The following is an 18,657-nucleotide window of genomic DNA, read 5'->3' as shown; positions in this document are numbered from 1 at the left end:
CATAGAACTCCTTCTCTCTCAATCCAAATGATTGTAGTTAAGGATTTGCATGAGTGAGAATACATGAGGCATTCCTTTCATAACATTGAGAGTGGATGATCCTCTATTGACACTCAATTATCCTCGTAATGTTGTCTATCACTCTTGATGACTGACTATGCTATATCTGAACCTTCCAGACCTATAAGTCTAGTATCAAAGAGTGTAGTACTCATACAAAGTATCCTTGGTATCTCAAGTCGAAGGACTAGACATACAACTAGGACCACAAAACCCCTATCTAATGATGAGGTATCATTAACCATCCAGTATTTCGTAAGCGGATCATTCATTGAACTCATTCTCCAATAAGCACATGTTCTATATCTCTAGTGTCCCCACACAAACAGTTATGAGATCAGTTACCTCTATTATATGAATGAGTATATAGTATATTAATTTCTCCAGTTATCTCAATATCTCTCTCGAGTAACCTAGAGAATATTTATTATTTATATTTATAAGTGAATTTTTCTCATTATCATGATCTCATCATGATCCAATTCTCATTGCACAGATCTAAGGATATCATAATATATTTATCATCAAGTGAAAAAAATTTCATAATAATAATAATAATAATAAAGATTATGTAAAGTGTCACACATATCATCACTCACGTGATTGGCTTGTAGGGCATCTATAACTAGCACGCACTATCGATAACCTCATCGTCGCTCGCCACATGTCGCTCAGCATCTACGTTGATGCCAATGTAATTGTCACTTCGCAATTGTCGAGCAACAACTATATCGACGTAGACGCAGATGGTGGTGATCATCACGGTGTCTATGACAAAGACGGTGGTAGCCTCATCCCTGACTCGTTGGGTGGATCACAGCCTCGACCGAAGTTGGGGTTGTCAAAGCTCTTGTCGCTCCCCCGCTATCGCCCACCTGTAACTAACTACATAAGATAATCGATAACTAACCTTAACCTGAGAAAGTTACTGCATCATTAATAAGACATCCACCTAAAAGCTATTCAATAGAAGGGAAAAGAAAATTGAATCAATGCATTTTATGGTAATTGTATTTGATTGTCATCAAGTATTTCCCTGTTTGAAGTGGACACAAGAAATAATCATGATTTAGAAAGCATTAGAAAGACCGCAATATGATTACCATGATCTTTATTAACTATAATTTGATTTTTAATTCCGTCTCTTCAAGGATTGTTTGATGCAAATCATGAATTGGCATTAAGGAATTGTAAAATATCTTTTGGATTTATGAATGCATGAAAAGTTGCACAGTTCTCTGAATGATTGGCCAATCTGTATGACTTTTCAATGCTTATTAACATACTCTTCTTAGTCATGCCTAAGTTTTTCTTAAACCTCTTCCTTTTATTTCCTTTTACATGATTCTTCATCTTCTTTATTTCAATTCATTTTAGAAACAGTCTCTATTTTGTGCAAACCATGCCTCGCCATCTGTGGCTTATGTAGAGGGGGATGGATTGGCTCTTGCTCTCTTGTGTTACATCTTCTGCTCAATTTTCTGATCTTTTATATGTATATATGTATATGTATATATATATATATATATATATATATATATATATATATATATTCTAAATCATATATAATTAATCTTATTGATGAAGTTGGTGTGAGAGAACAAGCCAATTCTATGATTCTGTGAAGAAAAGGCAGAAGCTTTGCTGCATTAATACCCTTTTTCGCTTGTGAATTGTCTGTGGTGCTACTTTTACAGCTTCAGATCAATCAAGAGAGGGAAGTAATGGAGATTACTGCTCTTGAGAAAGAACAAGTTTTGACGGATACAAGTGAATGAATGGATGAATTCCCAAGGAAGGAAGGAAGAAGACGACACTTGTTGTGATTCGGACCTCTAATTTACATACGAAAGAATGAGCAGAACGCAGAACAAGAAACAAAAGCAGCACAAATGAAATCCTTTGACGTGGTCGGAAAAGCGGATGTGGGAGACTCGATTCATCGGTCGAAGGATGGAGAGCAGAGCAGAGGAGGAGGTCTTATAGAGCTCGCCCCTTCACGATGTCGATGCTCATCTCACTCGGATCGGTCGCCTGTAGCTCCACTTGGATCCCGTCGAGCTCCCTCTTGAACCTGTCCTTGGAGCTCGCGTACAGCATCTTGCTCCTCACCCTCGACGTGTCGGGTGACCTGCGCCGTTCAACGGAAGCACATTAGTCAATCAAACCATGCAGGAACCATCGTCACCCCACCTCCGCCGGTCGGCCTCTTGTTCTTGATCTTGATCTTGCCTTACCAGGATATGAAGAAGATCTTGCTCTTCTGGCAGTGCTCGTCGGTGACGAAGTCGAAGTCGAAGACGGCGTAGCGGCACTCGTCAGCCGGCATGGACGCAGCGAAGTCGTCGTACGTCTCCCCGGGCTGGCCCAGCTTCTCCACCATCACCTGCTGTATCCTCTCGTCGATCTTGAAGACGATGAACCTGAAGTTCCTCTTGGCCTTCAGCTCCAAGAACTTGAGCTTGCACTCGTCGCTCACCGCCATTCCCGACGCCGAATTCGCCTTTCCATCGCACGTTACCACAGTGTTATCGTAGTTTGACAGCGGAAACAGTACCTCGACATAAAATCCAAAGACAGAGAGAGAGAGAGAAAGAGTACCATGGCTTGTGTTGGTTGTGAGACTAATCAGCTGGGCAATGGAGATTGAGAAAGGCGGAGGAAATTGGAGGCAGAAGGATTAAAGGGGGAAGGGGGGCGATGAGGAAGAGGCTTCCGTGGAGTTCGGAGGACGTCAAGTTTGCGAGGAGGAAAATGGGAGGGAGGAGAGAGTTTGGCGGAGGAAGCAGCTCAACCAAGCCTCCTCAAAGCACTCGCACGGCGACACCTCTCTCGGCTTCGCTCAACGTCGGTTTCTGTTTCTTTGACCCAGTAACTAACTCATATTTAGGTGTTCATCCTCAAGCTTTTCTGTACCTTTAAGCATCGTGTTTGCATCACAGATTAAAGCTTCCGCATTTACTCAATCTTGCATATCAAAAGGCTCATCCACGATAGATCATTGCATACAGCTAAAGCACACTACACAAACTAAAGACCACACTGCAGAGCAGCTAAAGCTTTGAAGAGGCTTCGAATTAACACTGTGGAGCTCAACGACCCACTGGTTTCAGGGATCAGATCGTCACAGGCATTTGCCTATCACTCTGTGAAGCGATCGCTTGATCATTCCCGGTGATGCAACAATGGCGCTTCTGAACTGCAGTGAACACCAAGAAGAAATCAGTAACCCCACCAAGAAGACGATCCACTGGTGGTGTGGGTTTTGGGTTCATGATGGATCCGAACCTTGGATTTTACTGTCAGTGCAAGGACGCCGTCGACGGTGGAGGACTGCACCGACAGGGGATCCAAATGGAAGTGGCTGATGGACTCGACGATCTCGAGCAGCAGGCATTCCCTCCACGGGCAGTGTATCTCCACCACCACCTCCGCCTCCTTCATGGTCACGATGACGTCGATGGGGCCGTCCCTGGACAACACCCAGTGGTGCTCGGCCTCTGTTTCGCCGGCGTCGCATGTTTTCCGCTTGTTGCTGCAGCTCTTCCTGCCGTTCGCCATCATCTCCTTGCTGCCGTAGTTGTCGGATGTTCTCTCCGCTACGTCAGGATGCTTCCTTCTGTTCTTGGCATCGAGCTCCAACGATGACTCCCTGCAGGACTCCAACTCCTGCACTCTTCTCTCCATATCTTTCAGGTACTCGATCGTGTCGCCCAGGATGGATGCCTTGTCAACCTGATCAAAGAAAAGGAGCAATCAATTGCAGAAGGTAATAGAGAGTCGAATGAATCCGAGACGAGTAATCTGATTACCACCTTGGTGACAGATGGAATCAGTGATTGCAGAACCAGGAACTTCTCATTCAACTTCTCTCCGCTCCTCCTCTCTGATAAGACATGGTTCGAACCAGACTCTCCTGGCCTCCAAGCTTTTGGGTCATTCCCATCTTGGCATTTCGGCTGGTGGCCACCGCGAAGCCATTCTCCATCCATCAACATCTTCTTCAGCAGCTTCTGCGGCGTGCCGGTGAACGGTTTCGGAGTGCTCATCCCTCTTCTCCACACCATAAAACTGGACTTACGAGAGATCTTCAGGAAGCATGAAACTGATCTCACTGGCTTCGAGCTGCGTAAAATGGTGGCCACTGTGTTTGCATAGTGTGAATCACCAGCATCAAGATCCAGTAAAACATGCTTAGAATTACCCAGCATCGGATGTCTCGTTCGCTCCCCCGTGTCAGAAGTGGCAACCCTCTTGGCACGGACGACGGACATCGATGCGTACTCGTTCGAGTTCAGAGAGATGAGCTCATCGTCTCTGAACTGCCGGTTCTGAGTCTGCGATACGCAATTTAGCCCGTCGATTTCAAGCATATCTTCGAGCTGCTGACTGTGGAAACTGTCACCGGGAGAACAATCACAGAGATGATCGGTGTGCACCTCTTCGGCCTTGTCATGGACTGCTTCTCTTTGTTCAGAAGGTGGAAACGAATGAAGAGCAAATGGGCATCGTATCGGGTGATCAGTAATCAAATTATGGTCCTCCAAGGCCATGGGGTTGCCTACATCATCAACATCATCATCGTCGTCGTCGTCATCATCATCAGCCATTTGAGGACTGGACATGGATTGCTCGGAGCGGACAGGACATGGTAGCTCCCAGAAGAAACTCGTAATCTGCGTCACGACGGCAGCATCTTCCAAGATCTTCAGAACAAGTAACGTCAAACCAGAGGAAACATTAATGCCTTCGGTTCGTAAAGATTTAGCTGAAATCTTCCCAAGAAACAATTGATTGGAACTCACAGATTCAGTTGTACCCAACTCTAGTACTCCACCCATGAAAGGGATGCATGCCACTGTCTGCAGAGAGAGGGGAACAGACAGAGACCATTAGATAAGCCGAAACTACAGTTGAGACAGACGAATTAAATGAGCAATCACAGAGATGTATCAACTGGAAATCAAGATCGAGACATTACCTGAATGGATGCACTCTGGATGATGTGTGACAGAGGCCGATCGGAGGAATCCACAAACAACGTAGCAGAAATGAAAGAGTAGCAACACATTAGCATCTCCATAGATCAAGCTTTGTTACAATTTTGGAAGGTCTATGAACTCCACCTTTGCTAGAAGAGAGCGCGAGAAGATCCTGCTGTCGGCAAACTGAGCGTTGCTCAACCATTCGTGCTGGTTGTTGGCGAAGGCTTTACCGGGCAATCTGGAGAGCAGCAAAGCTTGGATGGAGAAGTGCCGATGAAGAAAGAAGTAAACTGAGGGTTTTAGGAGGAGGATGGATGTACCCTTGTCCGGGAGTGAATGTGAAGGACATGCAAACCAAGTAATACCACTCGGTGTGGGTGAGATCCTCTGGAGACAATGAAGCACAGGGCCTTCTCATCTGCTGATTACTGTCGCCTGCTGAGAGTGATTCATACAGTTCTCTCAGTTGCTCGCTCCTCTGAAGACCCATTTGATCTGCTTTAAGTTCTACAGATTGAGTTGTCTTCCTCGTCTTTATATCACCATTGTAGTATCCATCACTCCATGACAACACACTACATAGCATTGAGCATTCACCATGAAAACACAGTTTGACCAAATAGTAGTCGATTACTTACCCGAGAAATCGAAACAAAAAAACATAAACAAAAGTTCCATTTTGGCACATCCTACTTCTTTAGATCTCGGCACGATGAAAGATCTTCTTTACTTGTGTAGAAGTTCTCTGGTGACATAGATCTGCTAGCTAGAAGAAACTAAGCAAGACGAGGAGTTTAATGTGATAGCTGGTATCTCATGATTCTTTGTTCGATGTTAAAATAACCCCAAACATTAACAGGATTTCTTTTAGATCCTCAGTTACTTCATGTATCTCAATGATCCATGCAGTACCAAAACAAGAAATGGTAAGAATTATCTACATATATTCTTCCAGTTTGTAACAGAGAGAACACAGTAGATGGTAACCAGTTAATATAGACCAAGAAATGTGAAAGCTGGAGCAGCTTCTTTACCCTGGTTGCCTGGTGGAGGTAGACCAAAAGATTGCATAGCTCCACTGGATCGTCCTAACTGTAGCGGCAAGCTGCCTCCTGAGGGGCTTCTCCGGCAACTCGTCATGCATCTCGGGATCTACGGCCATTGATCGAGACAAAACCTGATCTCCAAGCCACACAAACAGAAATAACCTGAGAAAAAGCCGAACGAGGCCAGGGTTCCGGTCTTCCCTTCTCGAATCGGACTTCTCCTACCAACAACACATCGTCAACTTCATCTCCGGCAACGCTAGTTGGAGACAGAGTGAGAAGAGATCCTAAAGAAGAGTGATATTTGTTCTTCTTTCTCCGGCAAAATGGAGACCCTTTGCCTGAGAAGGGAAAAGCAATCTACAGCAGCCTCGCGCTTATGCAAGACTCTAACGGGGGCTGGACATTACCCTTACCCTTAACAGGACAAGCAGACCGTGGTATGGGTGAGAGGAGCATGAAGACAGCTTGTAAATCATAGCGTCGTCTAATTCTTCCTGGGACATTAAATTTGCACTGAATCCAGTGGATGATCACATGCGGCTAGAACAAGCTCAGCAGTAGAGCACCAATGGCTAAAAGGCTTAGGCATGCAGCACGCACAGTACGGAAAAAAAAGGCTTTCACGTAGCTCAAGCTTTCGGTTGGATGGCTCCCTCCCTCCTCTCGCCTTTTGAGGTCGAAGGAAAGGGCAGCGAAACAGGACAGAACAAAGGAGAAAGAATCGCCGTGGAGGATCACGGAGGGGGATGCCAAGCCCCGGTGCGTCGAGCGACCCTTTTTAACTTTTACCGCGGTGGTGGTGGTGGAATGATTGGGGTTGCTTGCTTACACCACGTACGCGGGGAGGGTGCAGAAGCAGCAGCAGATACAAACAAGAGAGCTGTCATGGCTTGGCTGCTGGTGACCTCCGACCCGTGGCGAGGGAAGCAGAGGAAGTGTGATGGAACAGGACTGGTCTTTGTCACCTCGTGCATCATACCCTCCTCCATTGATTGGTGCAGCTTTGACAGCCAACTGTTCCGTGGACACACGACTCCATGTCCGTGACAGACCGACTCGGTATATATATATATATATATATATATATATATATATATATATATATATATATATATATATATATATATATATATATATATATATATATATATATATATATATATTCTTTTTTTTTTTTTTTTTTTGGGTGTGATAAGAATTTGGACCTCTAATGGTTCATATGAAATATATTTGTAGAGGATTTTTGTACATTGAACGAAAATATATAATTTTTTTTTATTTCGATATCATGATTGGTAAGTGTATTATTATTACATACATCTATGTGTATCATTTAATGTAATAAAATTATATTTTAAAAAATAAAATAAGTTTACTATTTCAAATACAAGTAAATTATTTGAGCCAATAAAAAGGATGTGTGAAAGAAGGCAGTTGTGGAACCCTACCATGTTATTATTGCAAGACAGAGTGAGCTGGCTCTGTCTCACCTTTTGCCCCTAAATACAGCCTATATTTTAGAAATTGATTTTTTTTTTCTTTTTTTAAGGTCAGATAAAAAGAATATATATTTATATTTATCATAAAAAAGTATTGGATTTTGTTGGGAGAAAATCAAAAAAATAAAAAATAAAAAGATGGTGATGACAATGAAAAAAAAAAGATATTGCTGATGTCTGATGAAGCCTATATCATTGTTGTTGGGAAGGACACAAGTGTCCATTGAAGCCATTAAAGCCAAAAAAAAGAGAAAGTGAATGGCAAAAGGGGGCACCAATATCAAGAAGTCATGTGCTCTTCTGTGTTCTGTGTTCAATATGCAAAAGAAGTAGGTGTAACATGGCCTACCATGGATCATTACAAATGATGCCTTCATGTCTTTGTTTTTCTTTTTTTTTTCTTGCCCAATGGGTAGCATGTCACTTACCTTATACTTGTTGCTTTTAATTATCCATTGTTCTCATTATCATCAAAAATAATAATAATAATAAATCACAACACTTTTTTTTTATGATTTTATGTGCTTATCCTTTCTATGCCCCCACAATGTCATATTGTTCCTTCAAAGTTTAGTAAATATATATCTAATATTTAAATATTATAATATGTCGGTGCTTACAACATCACATCATTATTAGCTTACAACATCACTCAATTATTTTATCGTGTCGACACGTTAATCAAGTTGATCGTATGATTAACATGATATAATTACAAACTCGCATAGTTCTAAAAAATAATATCAAATCATTCCACCAATAAACTCCGGTATCACGATTGCCAAAATTCTCTATAAAATGTCTCTAACTAGGCTACCTCACATAGAGCCTTTTAAACTCCCTAAATCAAATATTACTTTTTTTTTAGAGTTATACTAATTCAAATATTAGAAATCGATTTTTCTTTGAAGTATTTTATTTAAATCCACTCATTTTCTCGACGTCAAGTTTATCGGACTAACCCGACATATTAGATGACTAGATCGTGCTTTAACAATTCTGTGATATCATGTATTTCTCACATTGTTAGCATCAACTTTCGAATACTCCGAATATTTTACTATCATATTAACTCTATGGTAATTAGCCAAATTAGTGTCATTGTAAATTATGGCTTTCTCAAATATATCTATACGTGCGGGTGCATGATAAATTTAGATTTACATGCATAAATATAAAATTCATATACATATATAAGAGAGAGAGAGAGAGAGAGAGAGAGAGAGAGAGAGAGAAAGCGAAGGTACCAACTCGTGAATGCAGCCCATTGCCGGCCATGTGACGGGTGTCAAAGCCAAAGAACACCTTTGCAGAGCATTTGTATCTTTCTCCTCGCTGCATGATTGCCATGCCATCGCCACACCACAAATGCAGAGAGGGGATTTTGGCTATCACTTGGATGTCAATGTCAACGACGAAGCTTTGGTTTCTTGCACCACTCCCATGCCATGCTTTTACCAATGAAGTAAGCATTTTTCTTCATTTAATTTTTAATTTTGTTTTCATGTATTAATGTCATCTTAAATTGTGAACGTGTGACCGTGCTAACATTTCGGTACGTGCGATTAAGACATCACACAATATGGTAGGATGAATGATGCGCATAGGACGCAGATACGTGGAAGGAGACACGGGAATTGATGTTATGTTATGTCAGCATCCACGTGGGATCCATGGGATCTAAATTATATTTACTGCTGAGTGGGTTGGGTTGGTGCGGCATTAGCATGACAATGCCAACACACGACTTAACGGGTGATGCCAGAAACTAAATGGGTCCGATGAAATATCCGCTCGACATTTCATTTACTGTGTAGAATCAAATACTTTTTTGAGATTCAAAATAATTTCTACGGCATCCATTTGTCCTCCGTCCATCCCAAATCAGCGTCACGTGATCCAATCCCTCGCGCACATTGTCCAGCACCCAAAATGATGGTACGGTGGGACCCGCCCATCGAATCAATCGAGGGTGTCGTCTAATAGGTTTTCTCACTCTCGTCTTTTTCTATCCTACCAGAAATAAAATTATTATTAAAATTAATAAATAAAAATATTTTAATTAAAAAATCATTAAAATATTTTATCCGACACGGTTCATCATCAGCCATTCAGGTGTCTTTTTCACCGGTATCTATTCCTTGGTCTTGTCCATTGGATGGTTTCTCTTTGCAGACTTGCACCATCCGTAATATGCCGTCACCTAAACCTGCTGCCGGCCATCCACCTACCGGTCAAATCCTATTTTAGACGTCAATTGACACGTGCGGTGTATCACGCAGCAGCATCCATAGATCGAACCCATGGGCCCCGGGGGTCGGGTTAAGCGGACCCACCACACCCCAGTGCTCACCCACCGACGAACCCGTTCGACTTAAAACATCGTTCTTTTTCTGCTTTCCTTACATAATAACAAATCAAACTCGATTTTGGATTTAGCTCGAGAAAAGATATATATGCAATCGATCTCTCCAAATAATAATGTTAAAATATTGCATTCTCAGGGGGGAAATAATCCTAAACACAGCTCCTATAGACAATTTGTGGAACAAACTCACATCCAAGATGGTCTCAACCAACACACACCAATTGCTCTCCATATCAATCATCATTTTCCATGTTAAATAATGTGGCAAAATTTGTGAGGATAAAAAGAACTAAATTTGTAGTAACTCACTCTAAAACCAGGTAGTTCTGGTACTTTAGATCACTCGTTTCCTTAAATTGTCGGCCATCGCAACCAATTTACAGATGAGGAAAATAATGACTCCTATGTTTTGAATTTATGTGTGATCTTCTCTACACCTTCCTTGCAATCTTCAACTATCCTCCTTGCTTTGTCCGCAGCGACTGAGCCGAATCCAGAGGCGCTTTCATGGAACACATCTACTGAACTTTTAGCTTTGGAGAATACATTATCCCAAAGCTTCATGGTGTGATCAGAAGCCGCCGAAGCCTGCCATTTCAAAGCTGCAATCAAAGAGATGATCATTTCAATTATCTTCTCGATAACAGCAGCAGATCTAATTCTTAATTCAGCTGCCATTGTCTTAAGCTTCTCAACCAAGCTTTCTCCTCTTTGAATCGTCTCATCAACTTGGGGCTGTTCTAGAGCGGTTCCAACGTCAGCATCACGCACGAGATCCGCATCAACGACTACAGTTCCATGCCCCTCCCACCGCTCTTTGGCTTCCTCAAGTGCTTTGGCCTGCTCTCTAGCCCGTTTAGCCTCCTCCTCCGCCCAAGACCTGGTGGAGGTATACAGTTTAGAATGAGCAGCCTACCGATGGTTGTTTCATTATGCCATTCTCCAAAAGGCATTAAGAATTTTAAAAGGTGCTACAAAAAAAAAGAGCTAAGCTTCAAAATTTTAATCTATGAGTGTCTATAATTACAAATAAAATGCTAAAAGTGTCACTAGACAAGAAACAAAATAGAACATAAAAAAAAAAGGAAAAAGATGATGCTTCTAATTATCAAAGTAGGCGAAGTCCAGGCTTCATATTGCGACGAGCTGCGAGTTCAGTGCTGTGGCCAGTTATTTCGGCACTTACACAAGTTCTTGCCACCATAATTTCCAAATATTGCTACTATGTGGTTTCATTAAGTACTCTTTCACTGATAAAATTCACTTTATACATACTGAGATCAAGTAGATGCAACTACAACATGAATCATTTTGCATTATGAATGCACTATATAATTTCTATATGACGCTCCAAAAAATTTTGGCTGGCAACTCATGCGATGCCCTCCGGTTAGTCAGGAATCTAACAAAGTTTATCAGTTTGAGTTGGCTTTATTAGTTTGGGTCGTAGTTAGTTGATGTCACAAGAAATAGCTTGTTTTTATAAAAGACTTTGGCCAGCTGACCGAACCAGCCCATAAAATAGTTAGGTTGACAGTGAAACAATTCTATTCTGGTTGGCATTTTTACCTCATCAGAATGGGTCGACTAGAAAAATTAATTGATTGATCAAATTCAATCTATTCCATAAAACAATGCAAGTAGATCAAATCGCATTAAGTAAAGGCTTTACTGTGTCATTTTAAACATGACCAAAGCTGACTTTCCTATCAAACAGGTTCTTAAGCAGGACAGTGTGCTAGATGAGTGGGGTTTGCTACTGGAATATTTACATGATACTGATAAATCAGGCGTAGGTCAACAAGTATAGTATATTGTGACTCAAACCTTCCCATCCATTGCCACCAACATGCATCTGTTTTCTTTACGAAAATCAAAGATTCCTTCCATAGAATGAAAGACATTTGCAATCTAAGCTCTTGAGGATTCACGACGAATAGAGAATGCAATGTCATCATGCCACTAAAGATGTTTATCTCACTCATTTAATACAAGTCCCCTATACAATACACCTATCCATCAGCATATGATTGGCTAGGGCCCATTTTACTACTACATAGCTAGCTATCTCGTCAGAGGTCATGTTCTGATGCTGTGATACTGTAATTATGACATATCAGGATCTAACTAGAGAATCTTGGACTTAGTAGCCTAACATTAATAACTTCATTTAAGCATTTTGTTCCATATTGTCAAAGTCCATCATCTTAATCATGGGTCAAAGGCACTAGTTGAGTAGCAACAATTGACATAATAGCATCCACTAGGGAACTCTCATATGCATATGGCAAGATGAGATTAGCTCATGTTTTCTGAGATATGAACCCAATATGTACTTGGTGGCACGTAAATAGGATCTTAGGCATAAAACAGGGAATTTTGTAATATCATAATGGTCCCACATAGGGAGCTAATATTGCGTCTACTTGTGCAGGCAGCCTAGTGGCCTACTAATAGTTTGGGAATTTTGAGCCATTTGTAGGTTATTGGGCCTGTAGACTTTCAAGACTTCTAGAGCATGCTAGAAGACAGTGGCCAGAGTACATACCAAAAGGAAGTATCATTGCCTGATAAATGAACGATTGTCATCATGTGCTATCTTACAACCAGAGCAAACAGTTATAAATCTATAGAAAACAGAATAACCACCTCAACATAAAAGGAAATAACTACCTTACCTGGCCATGAATAAAGCCTTCCTCTCAACCTCCAGCTCACTCTGTAACTGGGCAATAACCTGATTCTGGCTCTCTGCTTCCTTTCGAAGTTTGTTGATCCTATCCTTCTCAAAGGATATCTCCAGCTGGTTACTCATGAGACTCTGTAACTGCTCTTCCGCCTCATGCCTCAACCTTGAAAGGACTTCCATTTCAGACTCAACAACTGCATGCCCCTTTATTAAAGCAATATGCTCTTCCTCTCTTTCAGCCTGTAATCTATCTAATTCTAGCTTTGCTTCTTCAGCCAACTTCTCTAGAGCTTTTGCCTTTTCCCTCTCCTTGGCAAGCTCCTTCTCAAAGTTTGCATTAACATCTTTCTCAACTTGAGCTAACAAAGCTGCATCTGCACTCACAGCAGTTTCGGCCAGCGATTCAGCCTCAATACGAGCAAGTTCCTCGCTGACAATTTCTGCTGCATCACCAGTTGCAAGTGCAATAGCAGCTTGAGCCTTTGTGATGGGTTTATCAGGTTGAAATAGTCTTGTGCAACCTATTCATTAAAAAAATGGTAGCAATCTAATTTCTTAGCAAATAACCCAAAACTAGAAAGACAGATAATAAAAACCAGAAACAAATTACCAAAAGCAAGAGCTGTGATGCTTTGTCCCCCAGAGGACAAGTCAGCTACTAAAGCTGGCCAAGCATCTGGATTGATCCTATGGATGTCTATATAGCCACAACATTGGTATATGTCCTGATCAGGGAAAGACATCACACTGGCAGTAAGTACATACTTTATCTGAAATCAAGAAAAGAAAAGTCATAAGATCCTATTTCTTTCTTTTTCCTTTACGTTTATGTCAACTTCTGGAAGTTGCCTTCTTTCAGTAGCCATCTTCCAGCTAATGAGATCTTGACGTGACACAGGACTGACACATAAAATGTTCGGTCATAAGATGTCAGAATTGCTTTCTGATAATGACAGTAAAAGTTACAGTAAGAACCCATGTTTATCACCTTTCAGGGGAGAAGAGAATATAATCCTGCTGATCACTGACAGTGTGACCCAAATCAGTTCTTGAAAGCTTGCTGGAGATTAGTCCAGCTTCTGCCAAGCCTATCCCAGAAACATGGCACACAAAGAAAACAATGAGATAGGAGCATCTTTAAGTAGCAGGCCAAGTCAATTTGCATTCCAATTAATTGTTAAGTTATTCAAATCCATACCTTGAATGCATGGAAAGTCTGGGTCTTCGGGCGTAACATCATCAAAAGCAAGTTCAGTCACATTCTCTATGTACATTGCTGGATAAATTTTTGAAACTGTTTTCCTGTGTGGGAAACCCAAGAACTTAAAACTCTTCATATCCAAGCACAAACACCTCCCAAAGAATATAGGCTACCATACCCGAACACATCCAAAATAAAGAAAGGTTGCTTTATCCAAACAATTTTAACTAAAATATCAAGTTATGCTCCGTTTGCCTTCCATAAGATGGTAAGGGTGGCTCTTGACTTGGTACACCGGTCATCCGTGCTTGATGTTACTCTTATAGTTGAAGTTAGTCTAAGAAATAAAGCGGCTTAGAAAACCCAGGAGGCTTACATTCTTGCAATTTAAACTCATCAAACCAACAAGCAAACTCCCAAAAGGATATAAACTTGAAAGGGGCATAATGCAAGGTGCCTTAGAAACAGCTTGAATTATTAAAGGGTGAATTAATTGTGTGCCAAATTGCATATGATCTCCGTCTAAGAGGATGATCAATGGGATATCCTTAGAGGGAAAAAAAATGTAAAAAATATAGTATAGAGAAGATAGAAAACATAAGAACAAATATACCTTGAGAGATTACTGCTTGCAGTAACCAACCAGCGAGCATACTCACGACGAGTACATATATCACCTGGTTGAACGTCAGCCTCAATAACCTACAGTTTTCAACTGGATGTGATAAAACAATAGTTCCGATACCTCTATAAATTAACTTCATAACATACAAATAAGGTGTTACATGGAAAAATAGTCAGCTCTCTGTCACATGCAAAGGTGAAAAAATAAAGTTTTTCTCCAGCTATTGTTTAGCATTTGTTATTAGAATGTTAGATGATGACATACTTTATGCAAGAAAATAAGGCCATGGACACTGCAAAATTACTACTTTAGGAATGTAAAAAAAAAATTAACACTCCAAGACAAGGATTGCATCCACTGTAATGTTTATCATCTAAGAAATTAAATAACACATCCACATCCAGGAACAAACATCAATTCAAATAGGAAAAAGAGAAGTAGCACTAGAAAGAACCATAGGAAATATATCTGCTATTATCATGCTGTCATCCTCTCATGACAAAAGAAAAGGTTATAGGTTTCCTTACCAATATGAAGATATGTTCTTTTTATGAACTAGACAAAAAAAAAATGGAGCACACTGGGTGTGTAACGAATTGGAAAGCAGAACAAATAAATAAAATAATAGTAAAGTTGTGGTTGGGTATCCATCTTTGATGCTAACATACCTTCAAAACTTGTAATGCTGCCAATGCTTGCCCCTGAACCTGATCAACTAATGCAGGAACCAAGACTTTTCCAGGGGATAACTGTTGAGTTGCTGAGATGTGACATGGAGCAGGTATTCCAGAATGAGACAGAGCTTTATTGAGTTGTGGCTCAGACAATGGGCTTCTATCAATTTGACCATCAAACTCTGTATCAGGTTCTTTTAGATTGGGATCTGCAGATATTGATACAAAATGTGATACAGATGACCCAGTTTTGCTTAACTTATGCTCGTCTGGAAAACTAATACTATCAGGTTGAAGCATCAATTGTTCGATTTGATCAAAATCTAAACTCAAAGATGTTTCCAGTGGACCACTTTCATGTGTGTTGCATGATGGTGGATCTGAAGTGCTAACCTCAATAGGAAACTGCATATCATTCTGTGCAAAATCTTGATCCTCTTGAACGGACACTGGATTCAATACCACATCCTTAGTTTGGGTATTCAAATTATCAACAGAATCAGTTTTGAACTGGCTGTCAGACCCAACCAAGAGATCTAATTGGACTTCAGAGTTTGAAGTTTCGGCAGGTTTGGTGTTTCCATCATGATAGTTAGTTATATGATTTGTCGAAACAGTGTCCAAATGAATTAAATCATCATGGGCGATAGTTATGCCCAGATCTCCCGTCACAGACTCCTGCGTCTCAGAATATGTAGTGCCAACCAAATCTTTCAAATTTGATCTATCAGGTGAAAAATCAATAATATGTGCATCCAATTCGGGTGTACTCGCACTGAACCCAGCTGGTACAGGAATTTTATCAATGTCTTCTACCATTTCAAGATCACCTTGATCAGAAGCTCTCTCGGTAGCATCACTGCCAACATCAGCTGATTTAGTGTTGTGTACAAGCGAAGCTTCTATATGGTGTTCGGCATCAGATATGCTCTTACTAGCTTCTTCATTAATCGTTGAAGGAAGAATAAAATCCTGGATTAAACCAGTCTCATTGTCATATTTAGAGACACCATGTTTCATTTATGAATTAGAGTCGGACTAGACTTATATCTTACTTGATCAAGATTCTCATTCGTATCAGAATTTATTAGTCTTTCCTGCTCCATTGATAGTGGTTGCATCTCCTGCTTGGCTCCTGTTTAAAAGCTAATCAAAGCATGCACATGGTTTGGTTATATGTGTTCGCAAAATATGGCATGTTGCTCGAATAGCTGAAAATAACTGAGAGTTTCTTAAGCCACAAGCTCAATCAACAGTAGCTCTTTCACAAACCACAGATATTTATTGATGAAAGGTTAGCAAATATTGTAGCGATGCTTGCTGACAATGCAAATGCACACGATATTAGCATATTAAATTAAGATCTACATACCAGAACTACTCTTACTAGTAAGTGATAGTGTTGCAAATGCAACTCCGGCAGCAAAGAGTAGCCCAGCAAGCGCAGCTCCTAGCACACCTGAAAGTGAACTTCTCAAAGTGTATCATCAGCACGAAAATCTGAAAGCGCACATATCATCTTAGTTAAACCTATGAACTAACAGAAACTGTCAGGAGCCAGTATCTATTTGTTAAAAAAAAAATGAAGAATCAAAATTGGCTCAAGAAACACTAGCGTATGCATTATTCTGAATTGCCCTTGCAAGTTATAAAAGAGGCGGCCAGGTGCACAAGGCTTCCCCCAATATGGGATATGAGGAGTGTTAATGTATGCAATCTTATTTTTACAAGCTAATTTTCTTGTTATATTTACCATGAACAAAGCTGATCCAATTATCCAAAGTTTAAAGCGACGAAAATAAAAAAAAACTCAAAGTCTGCTAATATAATAATCTCTTTTTAAGTAATAGGAAAAATGATAAAGGTAGTGCAAATTTGATTTGGAAGAAGATGCTATTGAATCCAAGTCAACGGTTACTATATGCTCCACGAGTTAGATACTTTTGTGATAAAACAGTATATCAAGCATGCAACAGTTGGAAAACCTGAATGCCCGATACATTTGTGGTAGTGTACAGGATTTTCAATCACCATGAACATTAATGATACTTTTAAACAAGCTAATAAAGTCAGGCTTACTGGCCGACTGTGTGTATAAAGATGCATCACAGAATAAAAAAAGGAAAATAACTCATTTATAATGCTGGTGATTTACATGGAAGTTTGATACTGATCAAGGTGATTTTATGTTTTTCCCAAGTGAAGTATATAACCCAACATGTCCTGTTACTAATAGAATATCATATATATGTGTCCCAGCACCAAGAAAATGAGCATCGATGTTGAAGGAGACACTGTAATTTAGAGTTGGGTACACTGTTCTACTTAGAGTTGGGATCACTTTGAACATCAATCGATTGACGATGTGAAAGATTTATTATGGTTCTGATACCAAAAGAAGGGTTACTTTTGCAGTTCACAAACCACACTTCCCTTAAAAGAAGTATAAATTTATACCCAACATCAAGATTCGGCATTTGCATCTCATTCTAATTGAAGATTCTGATTAAGAAAGTCCTCTTTATCAGACTAAGAATTCAGAAAGCCACAAACTGTGGTTAAGTAGTTTTTTTTCTTATTATACGTGTTAAACTGAGCATACATCCACTAACAGAGATTCAAGAACACCCTAAAATTAAAGACAAAATGAGGCGCTTAAATAATAATAAAGAAGGTCCTCTCCCTTACCCCCAAAGTTTTCCTCCTCGGGAGGCTTCCCTCCGCCATTCTCCTCGGCGGACCAACCAGCGAAGGAGTCAGGCGATCCATTGGAGCCACTCCAAGGCTCACCTCTCCGTTCCCCACCGGCCGCCTCTCCGGCAGCGAACACCAGACCAAATCGGCGATCAAGCGGACGGAACCGCACACGGAGAAGGACGGGCGGGGATTCCCTGCACCTGAGGCCAAACCGTATCTGGAGCGAGCTGGGACACGACGGGCGACATGCCGACGCCATGATCGAGATCAATTCCACGAGCTCGTCTCGAAGATCGAGGGCGAGGGTAAGTAGGGTTTCTGCCTTGGAAAAGGAAAGGAGGCGGAGGAGGAGGACAACGACGGAGAAGAGGAAGATAAATGAAACCCCAAAATAAAATGAAAAATGGGGGATAAATTGGGGACGTTATTCCACTTCCTGGTGGTTTGTAGCGGTCGTTATGGCTTAAATCTCATTATAACGGACTTTATACCGGTTAATGCGTCGCAACACTGGGAACAGGGAGCGATGAGGACTTCTCCTTCCCTCTTCCTTTCTCTGGTCTTTCTTAGCCTCCTTCGAAGTGTATTCGCCATGTGGATCGGAAAACAGGTGAGTTGAGGAAACCCAAGCTATATTTGATCGGTTCCATTCATTTTCGATTCTCGTTGAAGATTTTCTTGGTCTGTAAGCTTCGATTCGTTGATCGAGTTTTGTCCCTTCCGATTCCTTGTATCGATTTCTCTCTTCTGTTTCGTTTTCGCCGGAAGAGTCGGTTCTTAATGTGACCCTTCCGATCTTTGATTCAGCGA

The 18,657-nt window shown here is 40.8% G+C and overlaps 3 protein-coding genes across 7 annotated transcripts; all 3 read right to left on the bottom strand.

The window, feature by feature from the left end:
• Positions 1-1,777: 1,777 nt before the first annotated feature.
• Positions 1,778-2,956, bottom strand: LOC103971722 (actin-depolymerizing factor 1). The gene is made up of 3 exons (XM_009385818.3): positions 2,662-2,956; positions 2,298-2,563; positions 1,778-2,191 (listed from the first exon to the last, which is right to left on the bottom strand). Exons 1-3 carry the CDS (start codon positions 2,662-2,664, stop codon positions 2,041-2,043), a joined length of 420 nt encoding a protein of 139 aa, XP_009384093.1. The 5' UTR covers positions 2,665-2,956; the 3' UTR covers positions 1,778-2,040.
• A 77-nt stretch (positions 2,957-3,033) lies between these two features.
• On the bottom strand, positions 3,034-6,912 carry LOC135652440 (transcription factor EGL1-like). 2 transcript variants are annotated; one of them, XM_065173369.1, is made up of 9 exons: positions 6,508-6,912; positions 6,080-6,432; positions 5,366-5,620; positions 5,187-5,283; positions 5,042-5,056; positions 4,866-4,922; positions 3,876-4,766; positions 3,349-3,795; positions 3,034-3,259 (listed from the first exon to the last, which is right to left on the bottom strand). In XM_065173369.1, exons 2-9 carry the CDS (start codon positions 6,205-6,207, stop codon positions 3,185-3,187), a joined length of 1,965 nt encoding a protein of 654 aa, XP_065029441.1. In that variant the 5' UTR covers positions 6,208-6,432; positions 6,508-6,912; the 3' UTR covers positions 3,034-3,184. The 2 variants fall into 2 exon arrangements, with proteins under 2 accessions (XP_065029441.1, XP_065029440.1); XM_065173368.1 differs by having other exon boundaries at positions 6,080-6,912.
• A 3,270-nt stretch (positions 6,913-10,182) lies between these two features.
• Positions 10,183-18,244, bottom strand: LOC103971721 (uncharacterized). Of its 4 annotated transcripts, none has more exons than XM_009385815.3 (11): positions 17,839-18,244; positions 16,523-16,609; positions 16,206-16,285; positions 15,145-16,122; positions 14,465-14,553; positions 13,849-13,952; positions 13,639-13,738; positions 13,475-13,550; positions 13,261-13,375; positions 12,640-13,171; positions 10,183-10,841 (listed from the first exon to the last, which is right to left on the bottom strand). In XM_009385815.3, the coding sequence occupies exons 1-11, from the start codon at positions 18,104-18,106 to the stop codon at positions 10,364-10,366; spliced, it is 2,907 nt and encodes a 968-aa protein (XP_009384090.2). In that variant the 5' UTR covers positions 18,107-18,244; the 3' UTR covers positions 10,183-10,363. The 4 variants fall into 4 exon arrangements, with proteins under 4 accessions (XP_009384090.2, XP_065030298.1, XP_018676426.2 ...); XM_065174226.1 differs by having other exon boundaries at positions 16,538-16,609; XM_018820881.2 differs by having other exon boundaries at positions 16,206-16,296; positions 17,839-17,882.
• Positions 18,245-18,657: the final 413 nt, after the last annotated feature.

This window comes from Musa acuminata, chromosome BXJ3-11 (assembly GCF_036884655.1).
Source record: "Musa acuminata AAA Group cultivar baxijiao chromosome BXJ3-11, Cavendish_Baxijiao_AAA, whole genome shotgun sequence".
NCBI classification, from domain to species: Eukaryota; Viridiplantae; Streptophyta; class Magnoliopsida; order Zingiberales; family Musaceae; genus Musa; species Musa acuminata.
The sequence above is the reverse complement of the archived record's forward strand: the minus strand, read 5'-3'. Positions and strand labels throughout refer to the sequence as shown.

What these genes read in the sequence shown, in the direction of transcription:
- LOC103971722 (XM_009385818.3), bottom strand. An exon ending in AAGATCTTCTTCATATCCTG is followed by an intron (nt 2,192 to 2,297) that starts GTAAGGCAAGAT and finishes TGAACGGCGCAG; the next exon opens with GTCACCCGACACGTCGAGGG.
- LOC135652440 (XM_065173368.1), bottom strand. Translation starts at nt 6,207, where the DNA reads ATGGCCGTAGATCCCGAGATGCATGACGAGTTGCCGGAGAAGCCCCTC. An exon ending in ACATTCACTCCCGGACAAGG is followed by an intron (nt 5,284 to 5,365) that starts GTACATCCATCC and finishes GCTGCTCTCCAG; the next exon opens with ATTGCCCGGTAAAGCCTTCG. An exon ending in TGATTCCATCTGTCACCAAG is followed by an intron (nt 3,796 to 3,875) that starts GTGGTAATCAGA and finishes TTCTTTGATCAG; the next exon opens with GTTGACAAGGCATCCATCCT.
- LOC103971721 (XM_009385815.3), bottom strand. Translation starts at nt 18,106, where the DNA reads ATGGCGTCGGCATGTCGCCCGTCGTGTCCCAGCTCGCTCCAGATACGG. An exon ending in GCAAGCAGTAATCTCTCAAG is followed by an intron (nt 13,953 to 14,464) that starts GTATATTTGTTC and finishes TTTCCCACACAG; the next exon opens with GAAAACAGTTTCAAAAATTT. An exon ending in CATCACAGCTCTTGCTTTTG is followed by an intron (nt 13,172 to 13,260) that starts GTAATTTGTTTC and finishes TTTAATGAATAG; the next exon opens with GTTGCACAAGACTATTTCAA.